Here is a 27,944-nt window from a genome sequence, read left to right as displayed (position 1 = left end):
CAATTAATCAACCAATTAAGCAATCAATATAATTGCAACAATTATGAGAAAACTTAATATTCTCAATATACTTAACATGATATATACCTTGTGATAGGTTCAAAAACAAGTTGGTAAGATATTCTTAAATAATTCTAAATTTAGCCCACTCAATTTCTTATTTTCACTTGATAATAAAGGAACCAAGATCAATCTGTGCTGGCCTGTTGGCCTTTTCTTTATTGTTTCCATTTTAGTCCTTTACCTGTGAACCTCAGGTGTAGACAGTGGCATCAATGATGTGTTCTTATTGATGACAACTACTATCATTGGACCCCTGCACCTGTGTGCATAATATATGATCAAAGGTCTATTTGGATTTGGAAGTAAGAGAGGTTGTGTGTAGGACTGAGTTATCACACAGTGCACAATGCCAGTCAAAACTCAAAAGGCTGTTCACTGTGGCAGACAGAACGTGGGCAATGATATTTAAAGTTTGGGAAAGCACCAATTAATAGGTTAGTCTGAATTTTATTTATTTCATAATTTTGTTTTTATTCTGTTTATAAAATAGCTTTGCTAATATGGGTGTATGAAATTTACAAGCATAAGGAAATTTACATCTCTTCTTCATCTTTGACTTATTTGTAAAATGGAAATAAGAAGACTTGCTTACATATAGCTCAGGCTAAACATGATTATTAGATAAAAAGGCAGGCAAAGTTTTCTGAAGACTACACATCGCGATGCAAATATTAGGTGCCTTTCAATGATTATTATGTTCTAAACCCGTAAGTCGTCCATATTCTCATATTATTATCCATTGCTCCTCTGTTGTCTTATTATTTCTTCAACTTGAACCGCTTTTGCTCCACATTAATAAGAAACCAACAAGTATGGAGACATGAAAAGGAGAGGAAAGTAACAAGAAAGTAGCATAATATGTCAATATTGTTTGAAATAATTAAATTCTAATGTGCACAAACAAAACACAAAGTTGTTCACAGATTATTAAAAGTACACTAAATATGTAGTATGCTCACACAGAAAATGTTTGTGGTAACAATAACTCTCACTTGTGTCATTTTAATTATGAATTTTTTAAGGTTTCATAGTTTTATGATAAAATAAAACTAACCTTTTTATTATTCATTCAGTCTCAATATGTTTTATTTGCTATGGTACAAATTGTGAAAAGATTTCCATAAATGTTCTCAAAACAATGCTGTATTATGCAAAGCAAATTCAGTTTATTGGGGCACATTAGAATCAAACAATACTGTTAATATTTTATTTGTGTTAAAAACTACCTCAAATGATGTTGTAGGCTCAGAATGATCAGAAAATTCCGAGTACATTCTCCATCTTTTTATGCAAAATTTTGCAGGAGGAAGAACTAGATCATTTTCTTTTGTTAAGTCTTGGGGTTAAAAAGGGGGAACGCCTCACTAAGGTTACAGAACAAGCATATTTAAAGTTGTCTTATGACCATCTACTTTCAGTTCTGTCCATGCATCTATCACCTATCACCTCCAAGGAAGGTAAAGTCCAAAGACAAATTTGAGTCCTTTCAGGAAAGGAGAGCTTAGGGGTAATGGCCCACCAACTGCTGTGAGCCCACCCTGTCAGAGCATGGTCCAGATGACAAGGAGGGGGAAGGGGAAGGTAGTGGAACAGGACAGAGCCAGAGAAGGGACACTACCAGAGGACACTTGTACCCCTGCCTTCACTCTCACCACAAAATACCTAGACCCCAATAAAAGCTGAGTTTCTTTCACAACTGAATATTCTTTATCTCCTCCTCCATACTGGAAAAAAGTAGCCCAACAATGTAACTATCATAACTAAACAGGCCTTACTACATTAAATCTTTCCCTAAAGAGAATGGCTGACTGCCAATGACACTGGACAGGGATATCCTAGGAAACCAGACACTCCCACAGCATACAAATGGACATTAATGACTGCCTCTGTGAGATAATTTTCTTTGAACAGCAACAACTCTGCCTTACTCATCATTTTGCATCATTAAATATGTAAATAGGCTCACTAACTTGCGGGCTCCACCATTATTTCAGGAATGGTAAAGGAAAGAAACTAACTACTTCTTTTTGGTTCTAATAATTGAGATGTGCCTTATAATTTTATTTGCTTTCTTTATAATTTCTTAACTGTCCGCGCATTACTACATTAAAATTTTCCTCTTGAAATTTAATGCTAATTTTGTAAACATGTGGCTTATATCAGGATGGATGTATGTGTTCAGAATAGGTTTTATATAAGGGCGCCTAGGTGGCTCAGACTGTTAAGCATGTGACTCTTGGTTTTAGCTCAGGTCATGATCTCACGTTTCTTGACATCGAGCCCCACGTGGGGGTCTCTGTGCTGACAATGCAGAGCCTGCTTGAGATTCTCTCTCTCCTTCTCTCTCTGACCCTCCCCTGCTCATGCTTGCTCTCTGTCTCTCTCAAAATAAATTCAAAAACAACATTCTAAAAAAGAATAGGTTTTATATCTAAAAGGATGGGAAATGTGTTCAAAAATGGTTAAAGGTATAAACGTGCGATATATGCTGTTGTTTATAGAAATATTTCACCATTCATTGTATTACTAAAGTTTGTTAAGTGAACAAGATTCTCATCTATTTATTATTATGTAAGTTAATGTCATAATCATGGTCAATATAGTAAAATAGCAATTTAAAATTATTCAGTATCAGTTTCACTTCATTGATATATTTGAGTAAAGATAATTAAAATTTTCTGATAGTTCATAGTTCACTCACTGAGCAACAACTTCAGTGATTTTGAAACAGATGTTTTGTTGACAAGACAAATATCTAGATTAGAATGTCAAAAAATCAGTGAGTTATTCATTCACGATTTCAAAAATAACTAGATCCCAAAAGAATTAAATAAGCTAACTGATAATAGAGCACTTGGAATACATGATAAATGCCCAATAAATGTTAACTTTTTTATTAGTATTATTAGTATCAGTTTAATAAAGATTATTTACTTAACATAAAAGGAAAGGTCTCACTAACTTAAAGTCAACTAATAACATCTTAATTCTCATTTATAAATTATTAGATTAAGGATACAGTGAAAGTAGAGAATATTATAAGTGTAAATACTATTTAGAAAGCTATTGTAAAAGACCAGAGGACCAAAGAATGAACTATGAGAGAGGAGGTCAAGTGGCAAAATGGAAAAGAAGCATTATTTGCAGCCAAAGCTGGTAATACAGTAAGAGTAGAGAAGGAGAAGGGAGTGGAAAAAATCAGAAGAGGCTCTGGCCTCTTTCTCCTTATGGACCGTATTGAAGGGAGTTTTCAAGGTCTTGGGGTGAAAGTGAGAGGTTCAGTTTAGAATACATTCAAGGGGTATTCTTGGGCTCAGTCGGTTAAGCGTCCGATTCAGCTCAGGTCATTATCTCACAGTTCGTGGGTTCGAGCCCCGCATTGGGCTCTGTGCTGACAACTACCTCAGAGCCTGGACCCTGCTTCTAATTCTGTGTCTCCCTCTCCCTCTGACCCTCCTCTACTTACGCTGTCTCTCCCTCAAAAAGAAAGTAAAACATTAAAAAAATATTTTCAAAAATAGAATACATTCAAGATCAGTTTTTAACATGTGGAATCGGAAGAACTGTGGGTCATCCAAGATGAGATGTCCAACACAGAATCAGATACCCAACTTGGAATTTCAGAGAAGACAACATTGCTTAGATTTGTTTCTATATAATCACAAACAGTCTGGGCATGTTATTTGTGCTCTAAAATTTTCATTTAATAAATTCTGGGTCACTGTTTCACTTTTAGCCTGTCCAGATATTATTCCAGTGTCTCAATGGTAAACATCCTGTCAAGAAGATGTGCTCTAAACTGCTTCAGGACTCTATTGCTGCACATTTGAGTTCTATCGGAGAGGCAGAATTCCTATGCCAAGAAGGACCCGTGAGAGTGTCCAATTCTGCTTTTCTAAGAAATTAGAAAACTAATTCCAGTTATGGGTAAGTAAGGTATCCAAAGCGCTGAGATCAATAAAGGTAAGCTTGATGACTTACCCCAGGGTTTCTCCCACTGTTTCACACTGTTAATGTTCAGTGTAAATGTCTTGTGTCCTCAGTTAGACCGAACCATTTTCACAAGCAAGAAATGAGTCATAAGAATATACTGTGAATTACGAACTTCATAGCACTTAACGGCATATCAATATATATAGGAAGTGTTAGAATAAATCATGCTTTGAGCAAAAATTGTGAGTTTTTTTTGGTCTAAAGCAATATGTGTAGCTTTCATATGCCAAATACCACCCAGAGAAAGTATGCAGATCTGCATAATATTCACCAATATAAAATACTTCGAGGACACCGTAAACTAAAGGAGAGGCTCCCAGTAAATACTGTATCAGTCTTACAGGTTTTTAAATATGTATTAAACTATTAAAAAATTGATTACTTTTGTGAAAAAAAAACCTCCTTAAAATAATCACACCTTGTGGAACCTCATTTTTCTTTTGCTTTTATAAATGCCTTACTTTGAACATCAACTCATTCAAATGCATGGTTTATATAAACAATGCCCAGATTTTGCTTAAATTGTTATTGTATATTTTTATTATTTTGGATTACTTTCTTTGGTTATATTCTCCAATGCAGGATAGAAACTCAAAAGGCATGATCTTCTCTGTGTCACTTAGTACACAGTGAGTGGAGTTATGACATTCCATAACTGCTAAATTGGGGAAGGAAGATTGGAAAATCGTCCTATAATGCACAGTCTTTTCCCTTTAATTAGGATGACTGGTGAATGAAAGGGTCTAAGTCATAAAATGTTCCATAAGTGATATTTTATATTGACACATTTCCTTCTATTGGGCTAATTTAGGTTATATGAACACACACGCACACACACACACACACACGCACACACACACACTGCTTGTCTTAAATCTTAAATTAATTCAAAACTTTAAAATGTATATCTTCATACTTTTTTATCTCTTCATAAAAATATTTGCAATATCATAAAATTTATTTGGTATAAGATGCAAATACAAATCAATGTCCCCTTATATTTATATAAAAATGTCTTCAGAGCAAAAAACATAATTTTTTTTGTGAATAAGTAACTTCTTTTTTTATACTATTTTATCCTGATAGCCTGACTTTCTACTTTATATACAATAGAGCGGAATATTGATTAATGCTACCTATACTGTTTTAAAATCTGGTAAATCTGGTAAATATTGTGATTAATACATTTCAATCTAAATGTTTTACTTTTACTGTCTATATATAAAATGGTTAGTTTAATCTCAGTCCACCGCACTGAAATTCTTATGTTGGAGATTCTAAAATATTGACCACTATGATTATAGTGTTTGGGTGTATGTTGACAGAGCAAAACAGAGAGACAGAGAGAGAAGATGAGGTAAAGAGAGAAAATGTGTGTATGTGTGTGTGTGTGTGTGTGTGCATGTTTAGTGGTAAAGATTTCTAGCATTTCTAAAACATAAATGATAATAATACAAATTTTATAATAAGTTTTGTTTCCAAAATGCCCAAGGATATTTTCCCATAGATCTCATAAATAGTGAACAACAGAAAAAAGGCTCCATAAATTTATAAAAAGAAACACAACTGAGGCATCTGGGTGGCTCAGTCGGTTAAACATCTGTCTCTTGATTTGGGCTCGGGTCATGATCTCAGTGTCTGTGAGTTCAAACCCCGCATTGGTCTCCATGATGACAGTGTGGAGCCTGCTTGGGATTCTCTTTCTCTCTCCCTTTCTCTCTGCCCCTCCCCCACTCAGCTTTCTCTCTCTCAAACATAAACAAAAATTTAAAAAAAAAGAAAGAAACACAACTACCACAGATTCTAAATCAGGAAATACATGAACTCATAGCAAATAGAAAGTCTGGCTAAGATTTTGAAACTTTAAGAAATTCTATGTAAGAAAGAATTTCTGATCCTTCTAGAATAAATATGTGGTGATTACTAGCTACATTGTTATAATTTTAAGAATAAATTCTACAGAGGATGCATTTTTACAATACAGTATAATAAATATGTGAAGATTCATGTGCTATTAATAAAAATATGCACTTTTTAAAAAATACCCCAACGAATAAGGATATTTAGAAGTTAAATACTTTATGAGAAGTCACAAGTAAACTACAAAACTATTGTACTCTATGATAGGAAGATAGTGATATCTCTAAGGATGTGATTTAATGAAATAAATCTATTTTTACCCAGGCCTGTATTTATGAGAAGAGTTACCCAATATTTTTATAGACCCATAAGAGCTAAAAGGAAAAAATAAATCTGTAAAACCCTATTTATGAAATCTGCCCATTTCTAAGGAAACCAAAAAGCAGGCAAAGCCCAAAATAGGACTCCATATGCTCATAGCTGAACTCGTTTCTTTCCACTGCTGATTGTCAATAAGGCAAAAGCTCCTAAGCAGCCCTGATGTCAATTCACATGTCCCCGCACACTGTGCAGTTTTGAATGCCTTCCCCACCGGGAGACCATGGCCGTCCATCGTCACAGCCTGCCTCCATTCCCATAACCACAGCTGAGGTTGCCACCTGCGTCTGCCTACAGATAGACTCTCACTTCCAATACAAACTGATTAAGTGAAAATTTAATGAGAAGGGTTTTATTTTTTGTCATACGATGACAAATTTTTTTAAACAATCACCATTGATAGTCCACTGGCAAAGGGCTCCAGCTGCATCACCAGACTGCTGACAAAAGGGAAGTCAATGCCAGATATGTTGGCCAGTTACAAATTTCCCAAATACTGAGATATTTGTTCTCATAGAGGTGAACCTCACCTAGACATCTGATTGATTGATTGATTGATTGATTTTTAATTTTACTGTAGAACTAAATACACTAGGTCAGAGCAACTAATACATGTTAAATTCCATTTACCCTTAAATCTCTGACTCCACTTTTATTTAGCTATGAATGTATCTTATATCCCCTAATTGTCAGTTACTCAGAAAACATGGTATACATTTGCAAATCCTTGCCCTTTATGTTCGCTTTTGGCATCGTTAGCTTTGGTGTTTGATATCATTTCATGTAGTTTACGCTTCAGAGCTTAGATTTTAAGAATTAAAATAACTTTGAATTAATATTAACACGTTTGACTAGAAAGAACATATAAGGGAAGGTGAACCAGTTAGGATTAGATGGAGAAGCTGTCAAAGGCATTTATTTGGATTGCATAAGGAACCACACTTACCAACGACCGTGAGAAACATGTTGGCCACAACAAGACCAAATGCATTCCGAGCCACACATTCATATCTCCCTTGGTCGGCTTGCCCTGCGTCGTAGATGGTGAGCACACCTTCACCACTGACATGGAATTTCCCACTCTCCGTTATCTGAACACCTGCCTAGGGAGCGCAAAGAATTACCACCGGAAGAAAATGTGATTCCTTAAAAAGTAACACCTTACCTTTTGTTTGATATAGTTTCATTCACTCCACAAATATCTGAGCGCCTCCTGTGTCAAGCACTAGATGAAGTAATTTATGAATATAATGAAGAGAAGAAAAGAGAGAGAAAGTGCTTTTTGGGAAGTACACTTGGTCTCCCTCTCTATAATAAATAAGATACTCAAAATTCAATTATGTAATTACTTCATACCATGATTCAATGAATGAATATATAGCATTTATTCATATTTTTCTTCTAAAAAAGGATTCTGGCAATAACAGCAAAAATAGAATTTGACAAGAAGGAAAATTTTCACAAATCTACTATCTAAAGGCATCAAAAATATTTTCATATTACTAATTTGTCTTCTATTTCTTCTTTATATGCACTCATAAGTTTTATGTTCTACAAAGTTTGATATGTTGGTGTTTCTCAATTAAAACTTTACCTCAAGAAGATAAAATGACTACATTTCACATGAAATATTATTAACATGTATTTAGTTATTATTAGTATAGATTTGTGTGTTTTTCATTATTATGCCATTAACTTTAAAAAAGTTTTTATGGTTTTTGATTTTTGAGACAGAGAAAGAGCATGAGTGAGAAAGGGGCAGAGAGAGAGGGAGACATAGAATCTGAAGCAGCTCAGGCTCTAAGCTGTCAGCACAGAGCCCGACGTGGGGCTTGAACCCACAAGCTGTGAGATCATGATCTGAGCTGAAGTTGGATGCTTAACCAACTGAGCCTCCCAGGCGCCCCTATGCTGTTAACTTTTAAAAAGGAAAAGATATTGGCTTTCTGGGACTGTGTTGGAGTGGAGCAGGGGTAGGGATGCTTCTCCCCCACCCCACCCCAGAAACACGGGAAACTGAGGATAGGAGCTGCTGTTTCAAAAGAATTCAGACCCCAGTGATGGCCAGTAGGCCAGAATGTAGCCAGAAAGGTTCAGAGTGAAAAAAAAAATGTCTTGTAGGTCTTCAGATTCTCACAGTTGTCTTTGACCACTACTAGAAAACAAGTCCAAGGTGACCAGTGCCTGGTAACTCAGGGTACAGAATGGGAGGAAGTGGCAGGACCTACCAGATGAAGGGCAGATGAAAAATGACCGGACGTACAGAAGGGGTAAGAAGTGAGCAGGTGCACAGGCAGGAAGGTCCAGAAGGTCTTTTCCCTTCAGGACTGCCTCCCTCCACTTCCTCCTCATCATGGCATCTTCTTTGCAAAAGCACTCCTTTCTGCTGTCCTTAGATACTGCCCGACCTCTCAGGCTAAACCTACAGTTCTATAGTTTTGCTTAGGCTTTCTGAGCTATCAGGTGAAGTTCCTGTAAATTCCTTATCTCCTTATTTTAGGTAGTTTCTGTTGCTTGTAGCAAAAGTAGCCTAATTCACACCTGTTTTAAACTCACGAATTTAGGATTATTATAAAGATTAAATTTGATACGTAGTAAAAAATGTGTCAGATAATCGGCCCTCCATCAATTCATTTGGGATTAGAAGCTACCTTTTAGAAATCAGACTGAGCTATTTTGCTGATAACATTATATGAGAAAGCATTTAGTATAATGTCACGGCTTTAAAGATGGACCAAAATGTGTATCTTTCGCTTCTTATTTCTAGTATAAAAAATATTTGAATTATATAATATTACATTCAACAGAAACTATAAAAAACTACTCAGACTGTTTTAGAGCACATGAGACCAAAGTTTCAGCTCCGAGATCACGAAATGTACTTTGTATGGGAAACCGCACGTGACACTCAGCGACAGCACAAAAGGGAGCCACCAAAAATAAGGCCTTGTTGCTAAACGGCAACAACAAAAATAAACCAAGTGCTTCTGGAAAACGGCTTTGCAACTTTTCACAAATTTTACTCTTTGTCAAAATCCTCTACAAAAACTGTCATTCTGCTATATGCGATTTTACTTATTTTTAGGAACATCAGAATCTGAGGCCAATCATTTCATTATAATAAAAAACTTAAAATGAAAGAAGCAATTCCATTGAAAGGTTATAGCTCAAAGAACCAAAGGAAGTAAACGATATAAATAGAAAGCTATTTTCTTTAGTCACTCAAGTTTTGAACCTATAGGAAGACTTTTTTAATGTTACTTTGTTTTAATACCAAGTTTTTCATTCTTTTCTTGTTGTGGTTAATGCCCTATTTTTAACCCACTTCTGAGTTATTAATTCAAAATTGTTTCTTGCTCACCACTAAAACTCCTAATGTATATTAGACAAAAGCAATTTTTCCTCAGAAGAATTTAGTTATGCTTATGAAGCTCTCATCACCAAGCAAATGAGAAAGGATAAACTTTATCCAAGCCCTGAGCCCAAATCCGATGCAGTCACTTAAAAAAAAAAGAACAAAAAAGCAGCAGGAAATCAACTTGTCTCAGTGTAAAATGTATCACTTGCTAGCAAAAACTCACAACAGTAATAAATCAATGTGAGAATCACTACCTCTTTTCAGCAGGTCAATATATTTGTCAGTGCTTTTAATATTACTGTACTTTTGGTTGAGATCTTACCTTATTCCAAGTAATCATGGGCTGTGGTTCCCCTTGAGCATGACATGAAATGTTTATATTCTTGCCAACCTGTACACTTGTGTCCTGAGGTAGTTGAGTGAACACTGGGAGAGCTGTTGAAGCAAATCAAAATGATGTCATGTCAATACCATTTTGTCAATGTGCTCCACCCAAGTCAAATGGTGTAAATCTGTACATGGCATTGGTTAGCCATACTAGTGTTTTTAAAAAGCAATTACTAGGACATCTGAGAGAATAATAAACATCAAAACCATGGTACTCATAATTAGGATAGAGATGAGAACAGCAAAAAGGAAGAGAAATACACATAGCCTTTATCCTTAATATTTTAACTCTAACTTTTAATTTTAGTAATATTTATTTCCTCAGCGAGTAGCAGGTACAAGGATTTTCATTATTCTTTTTCAATATTTTTTCATAAGTCTAAAATAAAGATATATGGTAACATCAAAATATATTGCTGGCTAAAATAAAGAGACTCAATCTTACTTTATTTCCTCAAGAAACAAACTACTGTGTCTTACCTAATAGGAAATCGATCACTGGAATAACCCTATAACTACTAACGAAATTGAATTCATAATTTTTTTAAAATCCCCAAACACCAATTTTTAGGAAAGAATTAAATTTTTTTACTAGAGAATTCTAATCCAACATGCAATCTTTTTTAGAAACTAAAAGACTCTTTTTAGGTGGCTTACTTGAACTTTGAAACCAAATAAGACAGTACCAAAATCAAACAGAAAAAGAAAACCCTACAGACCAGTACCTCTCGTGAATACAGACCCAAAAATCATTCATAAAGTACTGGCAAGTAGAATTCATCAATATGAAAATGTTATTCTGAGGGTCCAAGATTGGTTCAGTACTTGAAACTCAATCAATGGAATCTATCATACTAACAGCTAAAGAAAAAAAGTCCTGATAATTTCAATTAGCACAAAAAGTGTTTCACTACTTTTAGTACTCATTTACGATTAAATAAAAACTTTCAGAAAAATAGTAATAGAAAGCCCATACAACTTGAAAATGAACACAGACAAAAACCTACAACAAACATTCTACTTAGTGGTGCAATAATGAATGTTTCCCCCTCAGGTAGGGAACAAGGCAAGAATGTCTTATCTCAGACCTCTGACTCCACATAGCACTGGAAAGTTAGCCAGTGTAACATGGCAGGAGAGGGACATGGAAGACATACAGATTGGAAAAGAAGAAATAAAACTGTCTCTATTTGTAGATATTAGTGTCTACACAGAAAATGCTAAGAAATCTATAAAAATACTTCAAAGTGAGCTTAGTAAGATTGCAGGATAAAAGATAAATCAATTATGTTTATATATTCAAGCAACGAACATGTGGACACAAAAACTTAAAAAAGATTAGCTTATACAATTTTTCAAAAACATTAAACTATTTGCAAATATAGCTAACAAAACATGTATAGCACTTGTATGCTGAAAATTATAAAATGTTGATATAAGAAATCAAATGAGATCTAAATAAATATAGAGATATATCATATCCATGGATTGGAAGTCTCAAGATAGTAAAGATGTGATTTCTCCACAAACTAATACTAGGTTTAATGCAATTCTTTTCAAAGTCCCAGAAATATTTTTTTTGGTGATATAGACAAGGTTATTTTAAAATTTATATGGTTATGCAAAGAGCTGAAATAGCTAAACAATTTTGACAACAAAGAATAATGTGAGAAGAATCAACCCACCAGATTTTAAGACTGATTATATAGTTATGGTAATTAATACTATGTGGTATTGATGAAAGTGGACACAGGCAGCTGCATCAATAGAACAGAGTAAAGAACCCAAGAATATAATCACAAATATGCCCAACTGCTATTGACAAAGGTGCAAAAACAATTCAGTGAGTCCCTTCCAACAAATAGTGTTGACCAATTAGGTACCCATAGGCAAAAAACACAAAAAACAAAAACAACAACAAAAACCCAAGCATGAAACCTTGTACAAACTTTAACTCAAAATGGACAACAAATTTTTTTTTGTTTTTTTTTTTAAGTATCACTTAAAAAAAATAGGAGAAACTTATAACTTTTTGGGTTTTGTTTAAGTATACCTTTAAAAAATAGAAAATCTTTGGAATGTAAGGCCAGGCAAAGAGCTCTTAGATCCTATATTGAAAGAATAATCCATCATGGGGCACCTGGGTGGCTCAGTCAGCTAAGCGTCTGACTTTAGCTCAGGTCATGATCACAGTTAGTGAGTTTGGTGGAGCCCATCACTGGGCTCTGTGCTGAGGATTCTCTCTCTTTCTCCCTCTCTCTATGCCCTTCCCTACCTCTCAAAAATATATAAACTTAAAAAGAAAATATAATCCATTAAAGGGAAAAGTTGATAAACTGGACTCCATCGTATTTAAAACCTTTTGTGTTGTTAGGGCACCTGGGTGGCTCAGTTGGTTAACTGTCCGGCTTCTGCTCAGGTCAGGATCTCACAATCTGTGGGTTCAAGCCCCGTGTCAGGCTGTATGCTGACAGCTCACAGATTGGAGCCTGCTTCTGATTCTGTGTCTCCCTCTCTCTCTGCCCCTCCCCTGCTTACCCTCTGTCTCTCAATATAAAGACATAAAAAAATTTAAAGACATAAAATAAAGACATAAAAATATTAAAAAAATCTTTTGTGTTGTGAAGACCATACTGAATGGATGAAAAGATAAGTTTCCAACTAATACAAAATATTTACAAACTGCATACACAACAGCGGATTAGTATCTAGAATATACAAAGAACCCTCAAAATTCAACACTATGAGACCAAACAATTCAAATAGAAAATGGGCAAAAGGTATGACATGGCACTGAAGAGAATATACACATGACAAATAAACCTGTGAAAATATGCTCAACATCATTAATCATGAGGGAAATGAAATGCAAATTAAAACCACTATAAGGTATCATGACACACCCCTGTAGAATGGCTAAAATAAACCACAGGGACAACCCAAATCACTGACAAGAGTGTGGAGAAACTGGATCACTCATACATTGCTGGTGGGAATGTAAAATGGCAAAGCTACTCTGGGAAAGAATTTAGGAACTTCCTTAACAATTTAAAGATGACATTACCCAGGCACCTGAGTGGCTCAGTCAGTTTAGCATCCAGTTCTTGATATTGGCTCAGGTCATGATCTCATGGTTCATGGGACTGAGTCCCACATTGAGTTCTATGCTGACAGGGTGGAGCCTGCTTGGGATTCTCTCTCTCCCTCTCCTTGCCCCTCCCTCCCTCTATCTCAAAAAATAAATAAACACTAAAAAATAATGAAGATGACATTACCATACAATCCAGCAAGGGCACTCTTGGACATTCATCTCATGGAAATCAAACCTTAACTCTCACACAAAACCAGTATGTGAATATTTATAGCAGCTTTACTAGTAATAATCAAAAATTAAAAGTCACATGTCCTTCAATGAGTGAAAGATTAAACAGGCTGTGATAGATTCACATCATGGCATACTGCTCAGAAGTAAAATGAATAACTGATAAATGATTTGATAATCTAAAGAACAACTGATTACACACAAACTCTGGATGAGTCACTAAGTAATTATGCTGAAAGAAAAAACCAGCCCCAAAAGATTACATCCTGTAAGATTCTATTTATATAACATTCTTGAGACAACAGAATTATAGAAATAGAGAACAGATTGGTAGTTGTTAGGGTTTTAGTAGGTGGAGTCTGCAGTTTGGTCATGAGTCTGGATCTCTTTGTGTTATTTCTCACAACTAAATGTGAACCTCCAATTATCCCAAAATAAAACATTTAATTAAAATAAATAAACTCTGTGGACATGCAAGGGAATAATATACCCCAAACCCAGGTTAGTGGCAAGTAGGTTGTAGCTGAGAACAAACAGAAAAGAAGAACAAATAATCTTTTGGCATATATGTAATCTTTATTTCTTAATGTGAGTAGTGGGCATCATATCTTTCTTGATGGCTTTTTTATGATGGGAATAAAAATATATGGTAACATCAAAGATTATTATGAAGATAAAAATATTCTGTTCTTGAAGTGAGAATAGTATTTTGTTATTTTCAAATCTTGCATTATATGCCAAGTGAACACATGTATTTGGATTTTTAAAACTATGGCTTATGGATTCCTGATGGTGCATGGTGGACATCTTGTGACCGGATTCATCTAAGGGATCTCTAATAGCTAAGGCTTCACATCATGGCCTCCATCTTGTGACATCTGGTATCTCCAGCAATGTTCACTTCCTGTTTCGACAGCTACTCATTACTACCACTTATATGCCATCACTCATAATCTTTTGAAAATACATAATACCACTCCCTACAGCCAAACCACGTCTTCCTCCTGCTCTGACACCTCCTCATTATGATGCCACCTAAATTGCTAAGAACCTTCCATTTCCTTCCTGTTGACAAACCCCATCTAGGGTCATTCTCTTCCCTTTTCAGCCAAGATCCCAAGTTTCATCACCTCTGCCACTTTCCTTCCCAAACTCCCAACTCCTTTTCCCCATTGTCCTCTGTTCAATACACTTGCACTGTTTTCTTTGTGCCTGTCCTTCAAAACTATCTGGAGTGATCATGGGTTCTGGTTTATCAGAGTCAACCTGCCTTTGTCACTTCAGATCCTATTTAACAACAATAAAATATCCATCTCTCAGCACACCCTTCTCCTACAAATATCAGCATTTTCTACTCTACAGGAAATAAAAAAACAAACTATCAGGCTATAAATTCTTTAACAGGAAGCTAATGCTCCTCTTTCATAGACATACCCATTCTCAACTACCCTTCTCTCCTCATCTAAACTGAAGAAATACCTCTTCTTTTATTAGAGAATTATTTGGATTTTGCGAATCCCATCCCATCTTGCCACCTGAGAAACTCTGAACCATGTTCAAAGAGAGAGAACTCACTCTCTTCCATCTTTCTGCCTTCTTCCCTTCAGAAAAATACCTCAGTAAAACAGGTTCTCCCCTGATTCCCCCATATCCCTGCTGCATCTCCACTGCTACTTTCTCACTGCTTTCCTTCACAAGGACATTTCTTAGGAAAAAATAGTCTATGCATATCCACCTCCCTCTTGTCCCCTTTACTCCAAACTTACTTCCATGAAGGGTTTGGTTCCCTTGATCGCATGAAAATTATTCTTCTTCAGGTCCTTAAATTCAGAATCTTAAAAAAAAAATCAGTCTTCATTGAAAGCAACTTTTTGTAGCTTTTGACCCATTTGATCACTTTTTATTTTTGGAGATAATCCTTACCTGTTGGGATTCCTTTCTCCTCTGGGTTTCTGTGTCATACTGGCCATTTGTTATGATAATTCACAGCTTTTCTTTCTTCTGCATTACAAGAATTCCTATCCTTGGCCCCCTCAACTTCTCACTCAACACACCCCCTTGGTTCTAAATTACTTCATTCACAACCACAGACAACACAACTTTGCTCTATGCTCATAAACTAGCCACCATAAAGACATCTACATTCAGTCCCAACAAGCATATTAAATGCAACTTTTTCCAAACTATACTCATTATCTCTCCCCTTCTGCTAATTTATGTGTCCTTTTTTGCTATTGAACTAGAAATGTCTTCATATATTACAAATAATTAAAAAAAGACTCGTCAGTTATAGATGTGGCCATTAGTTTTTGTTTTTCTTTTAAGTGAATGGAAGATAAAAATTTTAAATATAGATGACTTTATCAATATTTTCTTATAGGATGATGGATTTCACATTTTCTCTAAAAGTTCTTCTGTATTATAAAAATCTTATTTTTATTCTGAAATATTTAAATATTTGTTTTTTAATATTAAAGTCATCTTTAAATTTGGAATTGATTCTGGACTATAGAGTAAAGCGAAGATGTCATTTCATATTTTCCCTGTGACCATTTGCCTATCACTATTTATTGAGGAGATCAACTTTCTGTAGGTGAGCAGCACCACCACTGTAATTAATACAGTCTTTCTTGGAGTGTGTGAGTGGCTCAGCATGTTGAGTCTCCAACTCTTGATTTCATCTTGGGTCATGAACTCACAGTCATGGGATCTAGTCTACCATCCAGCTCTGCACTGAGCATGGAGGCTGCTTATGACTCTCTCTCTCTCCCTCTGCCCCTCTCCCCTGCTCATGCTCTCTCTCCCTCTCTAAAATAAAAATAAATAAATAAATAACGTCTGCCTTTCTGTTCCATTGATCAATTTGTCAATCCCTATACCAATTAGCACAATATGTTAATTATGGTAGATTTATAACATCTTGCTCTTAGATCATCTTAGTTACTCTTGAATCCTTGCTCTTCCATCTGCAGTTTTAATCAGTGTTTCATCTTCTACCAAAAACCCTTCCAGGATTTTCACTGGAATTGTGCTGACCTATAAATCAACATAGGAAGAACTAACATCTTTAGAGTAGGATTTGTCTTCTTCTGTTTCTTTCAACAGAACTTTTTTCCTATAAGTTCTTGCACATCTTTTGTTAGATTTATGTGTTTGTTTTAAATTTCATTTTGGTTGTAGTAAAAACAGTCAATGTATGATCTACCTTCTTAGTAAATTATTAGTTACTAATCCAAGATACAAAGTTTCAGTTAAGCAAGATGAATAAACTCTAGATATATGCAGTACAATGCTGTAGATATTGTCAAAAATAGCATATTGTTAAATTTATTTTTAACTACTTTATACTTTCTTGCTATTTTAAGATGTATTATTTTAGGGGCACCTGGGAAGCTCAGTCAGTTGAGTGGCTGACTTCAGCTCAGGCCATGATCTCACAGTTCATGATGAGCCCCATATCAGGCCCTCAGTGCAGAGCCCATTTCATATCTTCTGTCCCCTTGTCTCTCTGCCCCTCCCCTGCTCATGCTCTCTTTCTTAAAAATAAATAAAACATTTAAAAATAAGAAGGATTATTTTAAAAATATAATTAGGAATTCTGCTTATTACTGACATGTAGAAAGAAAAATATTTTTACTTGCAAATGTCAACCAATGATCTTGCTAAACTCTTATTATTACTGATAGTATATTTGTAACTGTTTTTTGAATTATGTATGAGGAAAATCCTATTACATACAAATAATAAAATGCTATGCATTCTTTTAAATTCACAACTTTTGTTTCTATTTCTTTTCTTTCTGTACAGGCTAGGACCTTTGATTACAGTATTGAGTAAATGTAATCTTCTTTCTACTCCCAAAGGAAATAAGTCTAACATTTTACCTTGAAAAACATAATTTTCAAAAGTGTTATCTACATGATATTCAGAAATATTTTTTTGTAGAAAGCATCTTAATTGTTTATTTCTGTATTGCTAAGATCTTTTCTTAATAATGAATAGATAATAAATTGTTTTGTTGACATCTATTAAAATTATAATTTGTCCTCCATGAATCTATTAATGTCATTGGATTCAGTTGGTGACTATTTTGTATAGATATTTTTCTGAATTTTTTTCTCATAATGTCTTTTATTAAAGTTGGTAACTATTACCTGCTCTATTCTTTCTAAGAGTTTTATAAAACTGAACTGATTTTAGAATATTTATAGAATTTGTCTGCAAATTAACTGCCAGAATTCTTTTTACTCTTTTCCAACCTTTTACTTAATCAATTTGTTGATTTTCTAACTCCATCTTTTTCACCTTTCTGATCTGAAACTTATTACCATATTTTTATTTTTTGAGACTTGCCCTTGATATTTTGCCAGATATATAAGAATATTCTGCTACTTGAATTCTAAATAATCACTTCCCTAAGTGATATTCCATTGTTGGGTAGTATTTACTTATGTGATTGTTATTCAGTGCCACATCACCACAATTCTAATTATTTATATTTGATACAGAAAATATTTTAATATTACCTTCAGGTTCAGCAGTTTCTTTGTTCACCTTTGCATTCTTTTTTGAATATCAGTCAGTCTTTCAAGATCTTTTTTTTCTTTAGGACGTACAGCTTTTAGAAATGTCCTTAAAATAGTATTAGAGTTGCAAACATTCTCAGTTTACTGACAATTTCTTTATTGAGCCCTCATACATGAAAGACTGATAGTCATACAATGCCAGATTTACTGTTTTTTTTTTTCTTGAAACATTTTGAAGATTTGATTCCAAACTCTTGTGGCTTCTACTGCTCCTGATATGAACCCTGATGTTAGCTTAATTGATACAGGTGATCTGCCTTTTCTCTCTAACTGGTAATACCGACACTGTGACTACCCATTGAGTGAGGAAACTGTATTGGCAGAGGCTGTGGAATAACCAGCTGTGAGAAGAGACAAGATTGGCTAAAAGGCCACAAGCTGGAGCTGGGTGGCCCCTACCAGGGAACTGAGTAGTAGGGGAACCTCAATATGGACTGAATAACATATGTATAAGGCTAGAGAGCTAGCCATGCAGAGGACCCTGATGATCAGGCAAGACCTAGCAGCAACCAAAACGAGAGAGGCCCCTTGCCATTGGCTTCCCATCAGTGAGCCTGTCTCTTCCTTTCCTTTACTTCTGGGCCATCTCTAGGCAAGATGAATGGAAAGATTAAGAAAGAAGAAAGTATATGGAATGAAATGAACATTGCTCCTTCCAAGTCACTACACTCAGAAAGACACTCAACTTAGGGGAGTCACTGGCTCGGGCCGCACGGAGAGACAGCAAGGGAAGGACTGTGTACACATCGTGAGATTGAAATGTTGACAAGAAGAGTTGGAGACTTGTGGTTTGGGAACATGAGGGTGGCATTTCCATTTTTTTCTTCAAAAATAAAATGGTTCCACAGCAACAGGGAGGATGAGAAATGGAAATGTGTTGCTGGTTTTGTTGATAAAACTACAAGCTTCCTTTTCAGTAAAATTAGGGAAGTACTAAATCCCACTCTTCCAAAGCAGTTGAAGGGAGGGCTACCTAAAGTAGAAAAGATCAAGTAAAGATGTGTGTAGAGGAAGTAATAACACGGGACTCAAGACGGGCTAGGCACATACACTTCCTGACTGGAAAAACATCTCCAGGACAAAATTCGCATTGTATATACCCAGTGTTATTTTCCATAGGTCTACCCAGCTATTCCCAAAGGTTTCATTGAATCGTTACCTTTACTTCACTCAAAAGAAATGCCATCCTTTTCGTACATGATATTCCCATATGAAAGGGAATCAATTTGTAGATTATATATTTTGGCCCAATGTACTTACTATCTAGGCACTGTTTTAATTTCTGTAGCCTTATTATATATTTTATAACCTAGTGTGATAAGTTCTTCTTAATTATGGTTCTTTTTCAGAATTGTTCTGGTTATTCTTTCCTTGGTCTCTTGGCTAACTGTAATGATTTGTCTCTCCAAATCTACATTAAATGATATAATGATAGCAGAAATCTTTTCTTTAGTGAAAATATTTATGTCATTTCTCTCTTAAGCAGGATTCTGGCTAATGAGTTCAGTAAAGCAAGAGTTATTTGATAACAAATCCTAAAAATTCATTAAAATATATCAAAGGAAAACTATTTTGTGTATCCATGAAAAGATCCAGGAATGCAAATCTATTTGCTCATGTTGGAAAAATGTCTATTCAGACCTATGTTAACTAAGAGTTTTGAATGAGAATAAACATTGAATTTTATCAAATGTCTTTTTTTCAGTATCTATGGAAAGAATCATGATTTTTCTTCTTAAATCCATTAATTTGATAAAATATATCAATAGCTTTCCTATTATTGTACTATCTCTGAATTTTTGGAATGAAAACCACTTAATTATGGACTAATATTTTCTCATGTGCTCCTGGATTATTTATGGCTTCAAATTATATTTCTTTATTTACATTCCTAGATTCTTTGCATAGGTACACAAGATAGTTTTCCTTTGATATATTTTAATGACTTCATAGAATTTTATTATCAAGCTTATGTTTGTTTTACTAAGAATATTTTTAGTGTGTTTATTAATTTCTAATTCCTAAAACCATTTAAATAGCATTAGAATTTTTGTTATTTATAGATGTAATGGTTTTCCTTGGGAAACCACATAACCACATGCTCTTATTGGAGGGAACTCTTTTGCAAGTTTAATATTCAGAATAATTAACATTCTATTCAGCCATGCTGCAGAGTAACAGCTGGGGGTCTGCACTGTGCTATGATCCTTGCCAACATTTTTTTCTCCCCTGCTATATTCTGTTTATATTTCTCTCTCTTCTGGAATTAGTTTTTATCAATTATATGTTTCTACAAAATTACTAGTTTCATCCAATGTTTATATATATTTGCATAGACTGGAGCAAAATATTAGTGGAAAAAATAAAACTATTGCATAGCTAAAGGTTAGAAGCATCTCTGGAGTGAATAAATGCCGCTGAAAATGGGACAAGGGGCATAGACATGAGAAAGGCTAGCAAAATGATGTGGTAGCAAAGGGTTTAAATGGATTAAAAAGAAAAAGGAAAGATCCAGAAATCAGGCAAAGAAGATCCAACAAATGAGTGTTATTCAAATGCTCATTAATCTCAGGAACACTTCTTTCCACTTAAAAATTATTGAGAAGCGCCAAGGGCTTTCATTTATGTTGGTTTTATGCAGCCATGTTCACCATATTAGAAATTAAATCTGAGCACTTTAAGATTGATTCACTCATTCAAAAATTGCAGTTATAAACTCATGCAATAGTCTATAACACATTTTTATGAACATTAATTACTTTTCCAAAAGTAAGCTCTTCTGCAAATCTCAATATTCGAATAACTGCTTTTGAGTTCAATCTCTTGCAATTAGTCATTTTAGTTGAGGTATATGAATAAAATATGCCCTCACAAATTTAAGTATTTGTAAAATGTGGGGATATTTTATTTATTTTTAAAATATTTTAAAGATTTTTATATTCATTCATTCAGTTATTCATTCATAAGAGAGAAAGAGAGAGAGAGAGAGAGAGCCTGAGCAGTGGAGGGGCAGAAATGGGCTCTGCGTTGACTACAGACTTGCAGGGAGCCTGATGTGGGGCTCAAACTCATAAACCATAGAGATCACGACCTGAACCAAAGTCCAATGCTCAACTGACTGAACCACCCATGCACCCCAAAAATGTAGAGATGTTTTAAGCACTTTTTCAGATAATTGTGAAGAATATTTGATACGACAGCAAAATTTGATAATTGACAGCTTCTTTTGCCTATTTCTTTCATCATGCATCTACTAGAGGGACAAGATTTAATAAAAGTAGTGTTTTCCTTCTGTTCCATCAGTCACATTGTTCAATAAAATTACTATCTTTTTCCCCACTACAAGTGAAGAACATACAAATTACTAGTACAGTTTGGTGCCATTGCTTTGGTTTGTGCTAAGGCTCTAGCACTTTTGCCCACCATTATTTTTGTGCCATTGGTGAAAATATCAACCAAGTGGAAACAGAAAATAAGACCTTGATATTATAAGATAGTTTTAACTTAAACCACCGACCCCCAAAAGTGTCTTGGAAATTTCCTCCACTGACAATCCACAATACACACTTTGAGAAACACTTCAAAACACACAAAATGGGGTCTGCAAAATATTTTCAGCAGTAGTTATTGGGAAAAATATTATTAATAATTTTAGAGATAAAATGGTTCCACCTATTATACATTTACCTGAATTCATTAACTCTTCCATTCCCATTGTCATAAATGTTCAGGTCACCTAACACATCACTTGACTATAGCCATAGTTCTAATGATTTCTTATTTTTAATGTTCGTTCACTCCAGCATTTGTCTATTCACTTTAGGCTAATTAATATTCTACGTAATAGATCTGGCCAACATTTGGAAAGTTCCATGGCCTATAGTTAAGATCTGATACATTCTAACTCAACCAACCATCCCAACTATTTCCTCCCTATTACCCTGTCCTCCACTCCATTCTCCTAGTCTATGTTCAACACACAGGGCTCTGTGTTCACTAAAAAACTTGTTTGTAGTGTTTCCACATCTGGGCCTATTGTTACTGATATTTTCTTAGCTATGGATATTTGATAAATTTATCAAATTCCTCCACATCTGTCAACTTTAGATTAAATAGTCTATTCTAATATTAATTTCAACAGTGGTATCTTACAATATCTTACCGAGTGGAGGAAAGGAACCTCCTTAGGAAGGAGTCTATTTCTAAATTGAGATCTAGAGGGTCAATGGGAGGTAGTTCATTGAGGTGGAAGGATATAACAATGGGGTAAAAAGAGGACAAAACTAAAACCATTAACTTCAGCATCTTCATGCTATAGTTTGATGATAGTGCATTGATTTCATATGTCCTCCTTTTAAAAAAGATATTAATAAAAAAAATAAGATATTAATGGGAAAACTTTCTGATTTTTAAATTAGTTGAATTTGTTGAAAACCAACTCAAAAGTAATTTTAAACATTCTACGGAGCAGCTTTTGGCATTTTCTCTTAGAAAGAATGAACCAGGGGAACCTGGGTAGCTCAGTTGGTTGAGCATCTTGACATAGGCTCAGGTCATGATCTCACAGTTCGTGGGCTCAAGCCCTGCATTGGGCTCTGTGCTTACAGCTATCTCAGAGCCTGGAGCCTGTCTTTGGATTCTGTCTCTCCCTCTCTCTTTGTCCCTCCCCTGCTCTCACTGTCTCTCTCTCTCTCAAAATAAATAAAACATTTAAAAAACGAAAGAATGAACCAAAGAAATGGATTTTTCGAAGAGCACTGCATGGCGCCTTCATCTTTCCATGGTGTTTTCAAATCTTTCCATGCATTTCAGTAGCTATTTGCACACTTTCCCAAGTATCTTTTTACCTCTTCATAGAACCTCAACTTCCATCAAAAAAAAAAAAAAAAAAAAAAAGAAAGAAAAAAGCATTTGACATGTTTAATATATAGGGAGAAAGGAATAAATACTAGATTGTACATAGATGTTAGCTCAGTGCAATCTTAGGTCTCTGTCCCAGCACCATTGAACTCTTCAACATCTACTAATATTTCTTTTCACATTTATATTGCTACATCTAGCCGACCTTTTTCTCCATGTTTTATATGCTCTTATCTAAATATGTGTTACCTCTGAATTTAGATCTACTACATCAAAACAAATTATAGCAAATTTGTGAAGATAGGAACTTATATTTAAATATAAACTGCAGTTTAGATTATATATATGCATATATGTGTATATATATATATGCATATATGTGTATATATATACATATATATATATATGTTTCTTCATTTCATCATAAGTCAGTAACTAAGAAGAAATTTCCATAGTATTTAATAACAACCATTTTTCATTCTTACATTGGACCTGTCTTTAAAAATGTAAGCCTTGAGGTTTTTTTTTTTAATATTTCAGTTAATGATAAATTATGGACCAATAACCCAACCGCATTCCAGAATATTACTATTTATGCTAAACCAAACTACTGTCTTTCACGATGGCTCTGAAATAGTGTCTGCAGTATATTATGGATAACCCTAAGAATAAAAGATATATTGATATTAGGGCCATAATTCAGCCCATTGGAGAATTGTATGAGTGTGAGAAATGTACATTTCTGTGAGCTAGTCTCCACATGTAGGACTAATTAACTAGCTTTGCAAAAAAATATTAAGAAAACACAAAATGATATTTTTGGAAGAAAACATGATATTAATACTTATCATTAACAGAAATGAAATCCTCACCTCAGGTTTTTTTTTAAACAATTGATTAGAAGAAGGTTATCAAATTTGCAATTTCTTAGATCTTATAAAATAAAAAATACTTAATAAGGTCCCTGAGAATGTGTAAAAGACACATAAAGAGGCGCTGTCTTCAGGTGTGTAAACCCAATCATGGCACACATTACCTTTGGGTTTCACAGTCAGCTGGACAGATGCTTTTTTCACTCCCAATGGACTGACTGCCTGACATTCATATTGGCCTTCGTCATGATGTGCCGCGTGGTCAATTCTCAAAGTGCCAGAGGAGAGAACTGTATGTGGACCTTCCTGAAGGAGCTGGGCTCCTGTGAAGAGAGAAAGTACTTTTATGTCAGTGTTATGGCTCAAAGAGCTGACAGCTACAATTGTGTGATTGTTAGGTGCTGGGTAAAGGCTGAGATCTCTCCAGAAAGCCTCTGTATCCCTATATTGGGACCACCCCTCCTGCTGCTGCATCCTGGAATCTGGACAGCTGATGCCCAGAAGGAGAACGATCAGCCCTGTAATGAATCTCCCCATCTTCTTGTTTGCCTCTTGAGTTTCATTTTCCACAGTTAGGGTGCAAATTTCAAAACTAATCTTATTCCAACAGTACCCTGGCTTACAGTGGCTTCCTACTACTCTTAGAATAAAAGCTAAAATTCCTAAGAGGGCCTGTGAGGCATTGCACAGGCTAACCCTACATGCCTCTTTCTGTAGCTTCATCACCACCACCCCCCACTTTTTAATTAATTCAGTGAAACAAGGCAAAACTTGGCTGGGAAGGGAATTGTTTTTGCCTTTGTTTATTTTTTAACAACAGTTTTTATTCCTAGATTACCCCCCACAATGATCACTAAATACAGTTTTTCAACACATGTATGCAATATTTGGATTATAAAAACATTATAGAATTATAACATTTCAGGTGCTGAGGTAGCATCTAGAGAATGGTGGCATTTGTGACACTCAGGCTGTTAATCCTCACAGCCAACATTGCACTTTACCACCTCTGAGCTTATACTGAGTTTATACTCCATGTGGCCACTAACAAGTTAATGGGTTTTCATTCTCAACTATTTCAGTGACAATCTGTATCTTATTAAATGTTTGGCTCTGCAGGGAAAAATGGTACTTAACCTTTACTATGTACACAAATGAGCCACATACTCTTCTAAATGTTTACAAGTATAAATACATTCAAAACAGTCTCCACCACCACCCTGTGCCTTCGGCAGTATCTTCAGTCACTCCTGACATATGGATGAGAGAAGTCTAGAAAAAACCACAGTCAACTTACTTGCCCAAGGTCAGGCAAGTAGTAAAAAGAGGAGGGAGATATGAATCTTGGCTTTGTGCCTTCAAAGTTCACCTCCTAACCACTCTACTCTTACAAAGATGAGAGCAAAAATGAGAGCTAAAGGAAATTCACAGGTGTTGATGTGTTCAGAATTTAACCCGGTTACCTGAACTAATGTAAAAGTAATTCCAAGACCAGAGAAATCTTAGAGGAACTCTAACCTCAGAGAGTGTAGACCTTGTCTAATGCCCCAGGGATCACTGGAAGTGCAGGCACCCCACCCCCACCCCACACTTAAAAGACAGCTGCTCACTTTTATCCACTTAATATGCTAGAGTTTCACTTATTGTTGGTTTCATTGCACTTACAATGTCATTTTATACTAGAAGAGAATACTGTTACTTTTTGAAAAGCATTTAAAACCACTGAACTGTCCAATAATTTTATTGTAAAATCAAGAAATTAAGCAAACTGATGGTTGCCAGAGAAGAGGTGGGTAGGAGGATGGGTAAATTAAAAAAAAAAAAACAAAAAAAAAACAGGAAACTGAGTCCCAGAGAGGATTATCTAAACGAAGGCCACATATTCAAATGTTGAGAATTGACACTTAACAAAAATTATGATGACCTATTTAATTCAAAGATTCCTTTCGGTGTGATGTTTTCATGTCTGTGATGTACCTATAATAATTAGTTTAAACTGTTTTTTAAACTCTCATAAAGGAAGATATTTATTTCTTCCCATAGTCACCTGTGGATATGCTAATACCTGCTTTGGTCCAAGCAATTATCGGAGGTGGGTTGCCTTCAGCTTCACAGAGAAATTCTACAGAATGTCCTTCTAACACCATTTGATCCTTGGGAATTATTGTGAATTGTGGAGGAGCTAAAGAGAATGAAAAATTACATAAAAATTAAAAATTATCAATTTTTTTTCTTAAATGTTTATTTCTGAGAGAGAGACAGACAGACTGTATGCACAGGAGGGACAGAGAGAGAGGGAGACACGGAATCTGAAGCAGGCTCTAGGCTCTGAGGTGTCAGCACAGAGCCTGATGTGGGGCTTGAACTCACAGAGTGCGAGATTGTGACCTGAGCTGAAGTTGGACGCCCAACTGATTGAGCCACCCAGGCATTCCTCAATTTCTAATACCAAGATGGACAAAAAAGAAATATGTTTAAATATGCTGCTTGGGGCACCTGGGTGGCTCGCTACATTAAGCTCTGGACTCTTGATTTTGGCTCAGGTCATGATCAGGTTATAAGATCAAGCCCCACATAGGGCTCTGTGCTGAGCATGGAGCCTGCTTAAGATTCTCTCTTTCCGTCTCCCTCCCTTGCTCAGATGCACGCATAAGTACACACACATTATCTCTCTCTCTCAAACAAATAAGGTGCTTCATTAGAATCTGTCCCCAGTTACTTACACAAAAGCTATTCATGAGTGTATAGATGCTTGTGTATGTCTGTGCCTGCTTGTAAAGAAACTAGAAATATACACATCTGGTTTGCAAAGCAGAAAAGTGGTAGTTAATAAGAAGGAAGTATTTCTAAACCTTATGGAATCTGCTTCATATGTTATATATTAACTGTGACAGGCATATAAAACTACAGATCGTATGTGAGCCATTAACAAAACTGTTTCCTCCAAATTTTCATAAAAATGATAATATATGAAACAAGTTGTTCTGTTAATTTCAGGAAAAGATGCTTCTTATAACATGTGATATGATTCCTTTGAAAAAGCCATATTGAAGTCAAAATTCCAGGAGTTCCAAATGTTTAGGTCTTTTGCAGCTGAATTTGTTTAAAGAGCTAATTGCTGCATATACAGTTATAGAATCTGTTCACGACTTTTATTAATATGAAAACAGATCTATCTGGCCATTTAAAGGCATGATGATCTCCAATAATCCCTAAGTGATGCGATTTTCAAACAACTTTCTGAGATGACCTGACCACTTCTCCTTGCTGTTAGCACTTGGTACTCACCCCCTCCTTGCTCTTCCTTACCATCTGGATTTACAAGAAACATGATAAAATAAACAATAATCAGGAAAGTATATCTGTTTCAGCTTTCACATTGTGTTTAAGTAATAAGGATTTTTAAAAGTCTTTAATTCTAAGTAAGGCACTAGGCTGAACGATGGTAAAAGATAAATTACAAGGTCATGCAAATTCATGAAAGCCCTCAGGAACGCCTGCAAGATATTTGTAATAGAATCTTAGAAAAGTCAGCTAGAAAACACTCCACAGGTCAGCAGTCTCTGGCTCCATGTTCCATAGATGAAAACACACAGGCTGGGGGAGGTAGAACTGAGTAACTCTCAGAGACATGAAGAAAATTTAGGCCACTCACCCCCCAGCCTGATGTTCTTTTCGGAACATTACACTAACTCTTAAAATTGCTGGGAATAACTTGAAATGAGCACAAATATTTCTACATTAAAAAATGAATTCATGTCACAGTGGAAGAGCTATAAAGCAGAAGTGGGTATTAGTTACAGCAAGTCATTAGGTTAAGGCACAACTGTTGGGAAATTTGACTTCAACTTTTTCATAATAACTAAAATTCACAAGTAGCCAACTCTGGGTGAAAAGCATCGTTATATGTCATACAGTTTCATGGAAAATAATATTTCTTTTAATTCCCGGAGACCATATCCTACAAAAAATTAGGAAAAACTAAGTAAATGATCATTGTACATTTGTTCCTAACATTAGAGTGGCCAACTGGCTAGATTAACGAAGAAATTTTGAGATCTAATGGGGAGAAAACTCAGAAGAGCCAAACATCACAAAGGCAGGTAGTGGAGGCTGGAGGAATTCAACAAGAATCAGGAGTTGACATTCCCAGGCCTTCCACTGAACAATGGTGGCCAATAGCCCCAGCTCCAAAGCTAAAACACCACATGCTTAGATGAAGCGTTTTGCCATTTTATTAAAATTCACCTTCTGGTAGATTTTAC

General features: G+C 35.2%; 1 protein-coding gene across 1 annotated transcript in view; it reads right to left on the bottom strand.

Moving 5' to 3' along the window:
- PXDNL (peroxidasin like) overlaps positions 1–27,944 on the bottom strand; it is a 118,034-nt gene that overhangs the window by 11,248 nt on the left and 78,842 nt on the right. Inside the window, exons 10-13 of the mRNA XM_039225000.1 lie at positions 25,745–25,861; positions 23,844–24,002; positions 9,975–10,087; positions 7,241–7,397 (exon numbers count right to left, since the gene is read on the bottom strand). Coding sequence (XP_039080931.1) covers positions 7,241–7,397; positions 9,975–10,087; positions 23,844–24,002; positions 25,745–25,861 — 546 coding nt within the window. The remainder of the gene's footprint in view (positions 1–7,240; positions 7,398–9,974; positions 10,088–23,843; positions 24,003–25,744; positions 25,862–27,944) is intronic.

Source organism: Hyaena hyaena, unplaced genomic scaffold (genome assembly GCF_003009895.1).
Source record: "Hyaena hyaena isolate Hyena2069 unplaced genomic scaffold, ASM300989v1 scaffold_1852, whole genome shotgun sequence".
In the NCBI taxonomy this organism is placed as follows: domain Eukaryota; kingdom Metazoa; phylum Chordata; class Mammalia; order Carnivora; family Hyaenidae; genus Hyaena; species Hyaena hyaena.
Note: the sequence above shows the minus strand (reverse complement) of the source record. Positions and strands in the feature narration are given on the sequence as shown.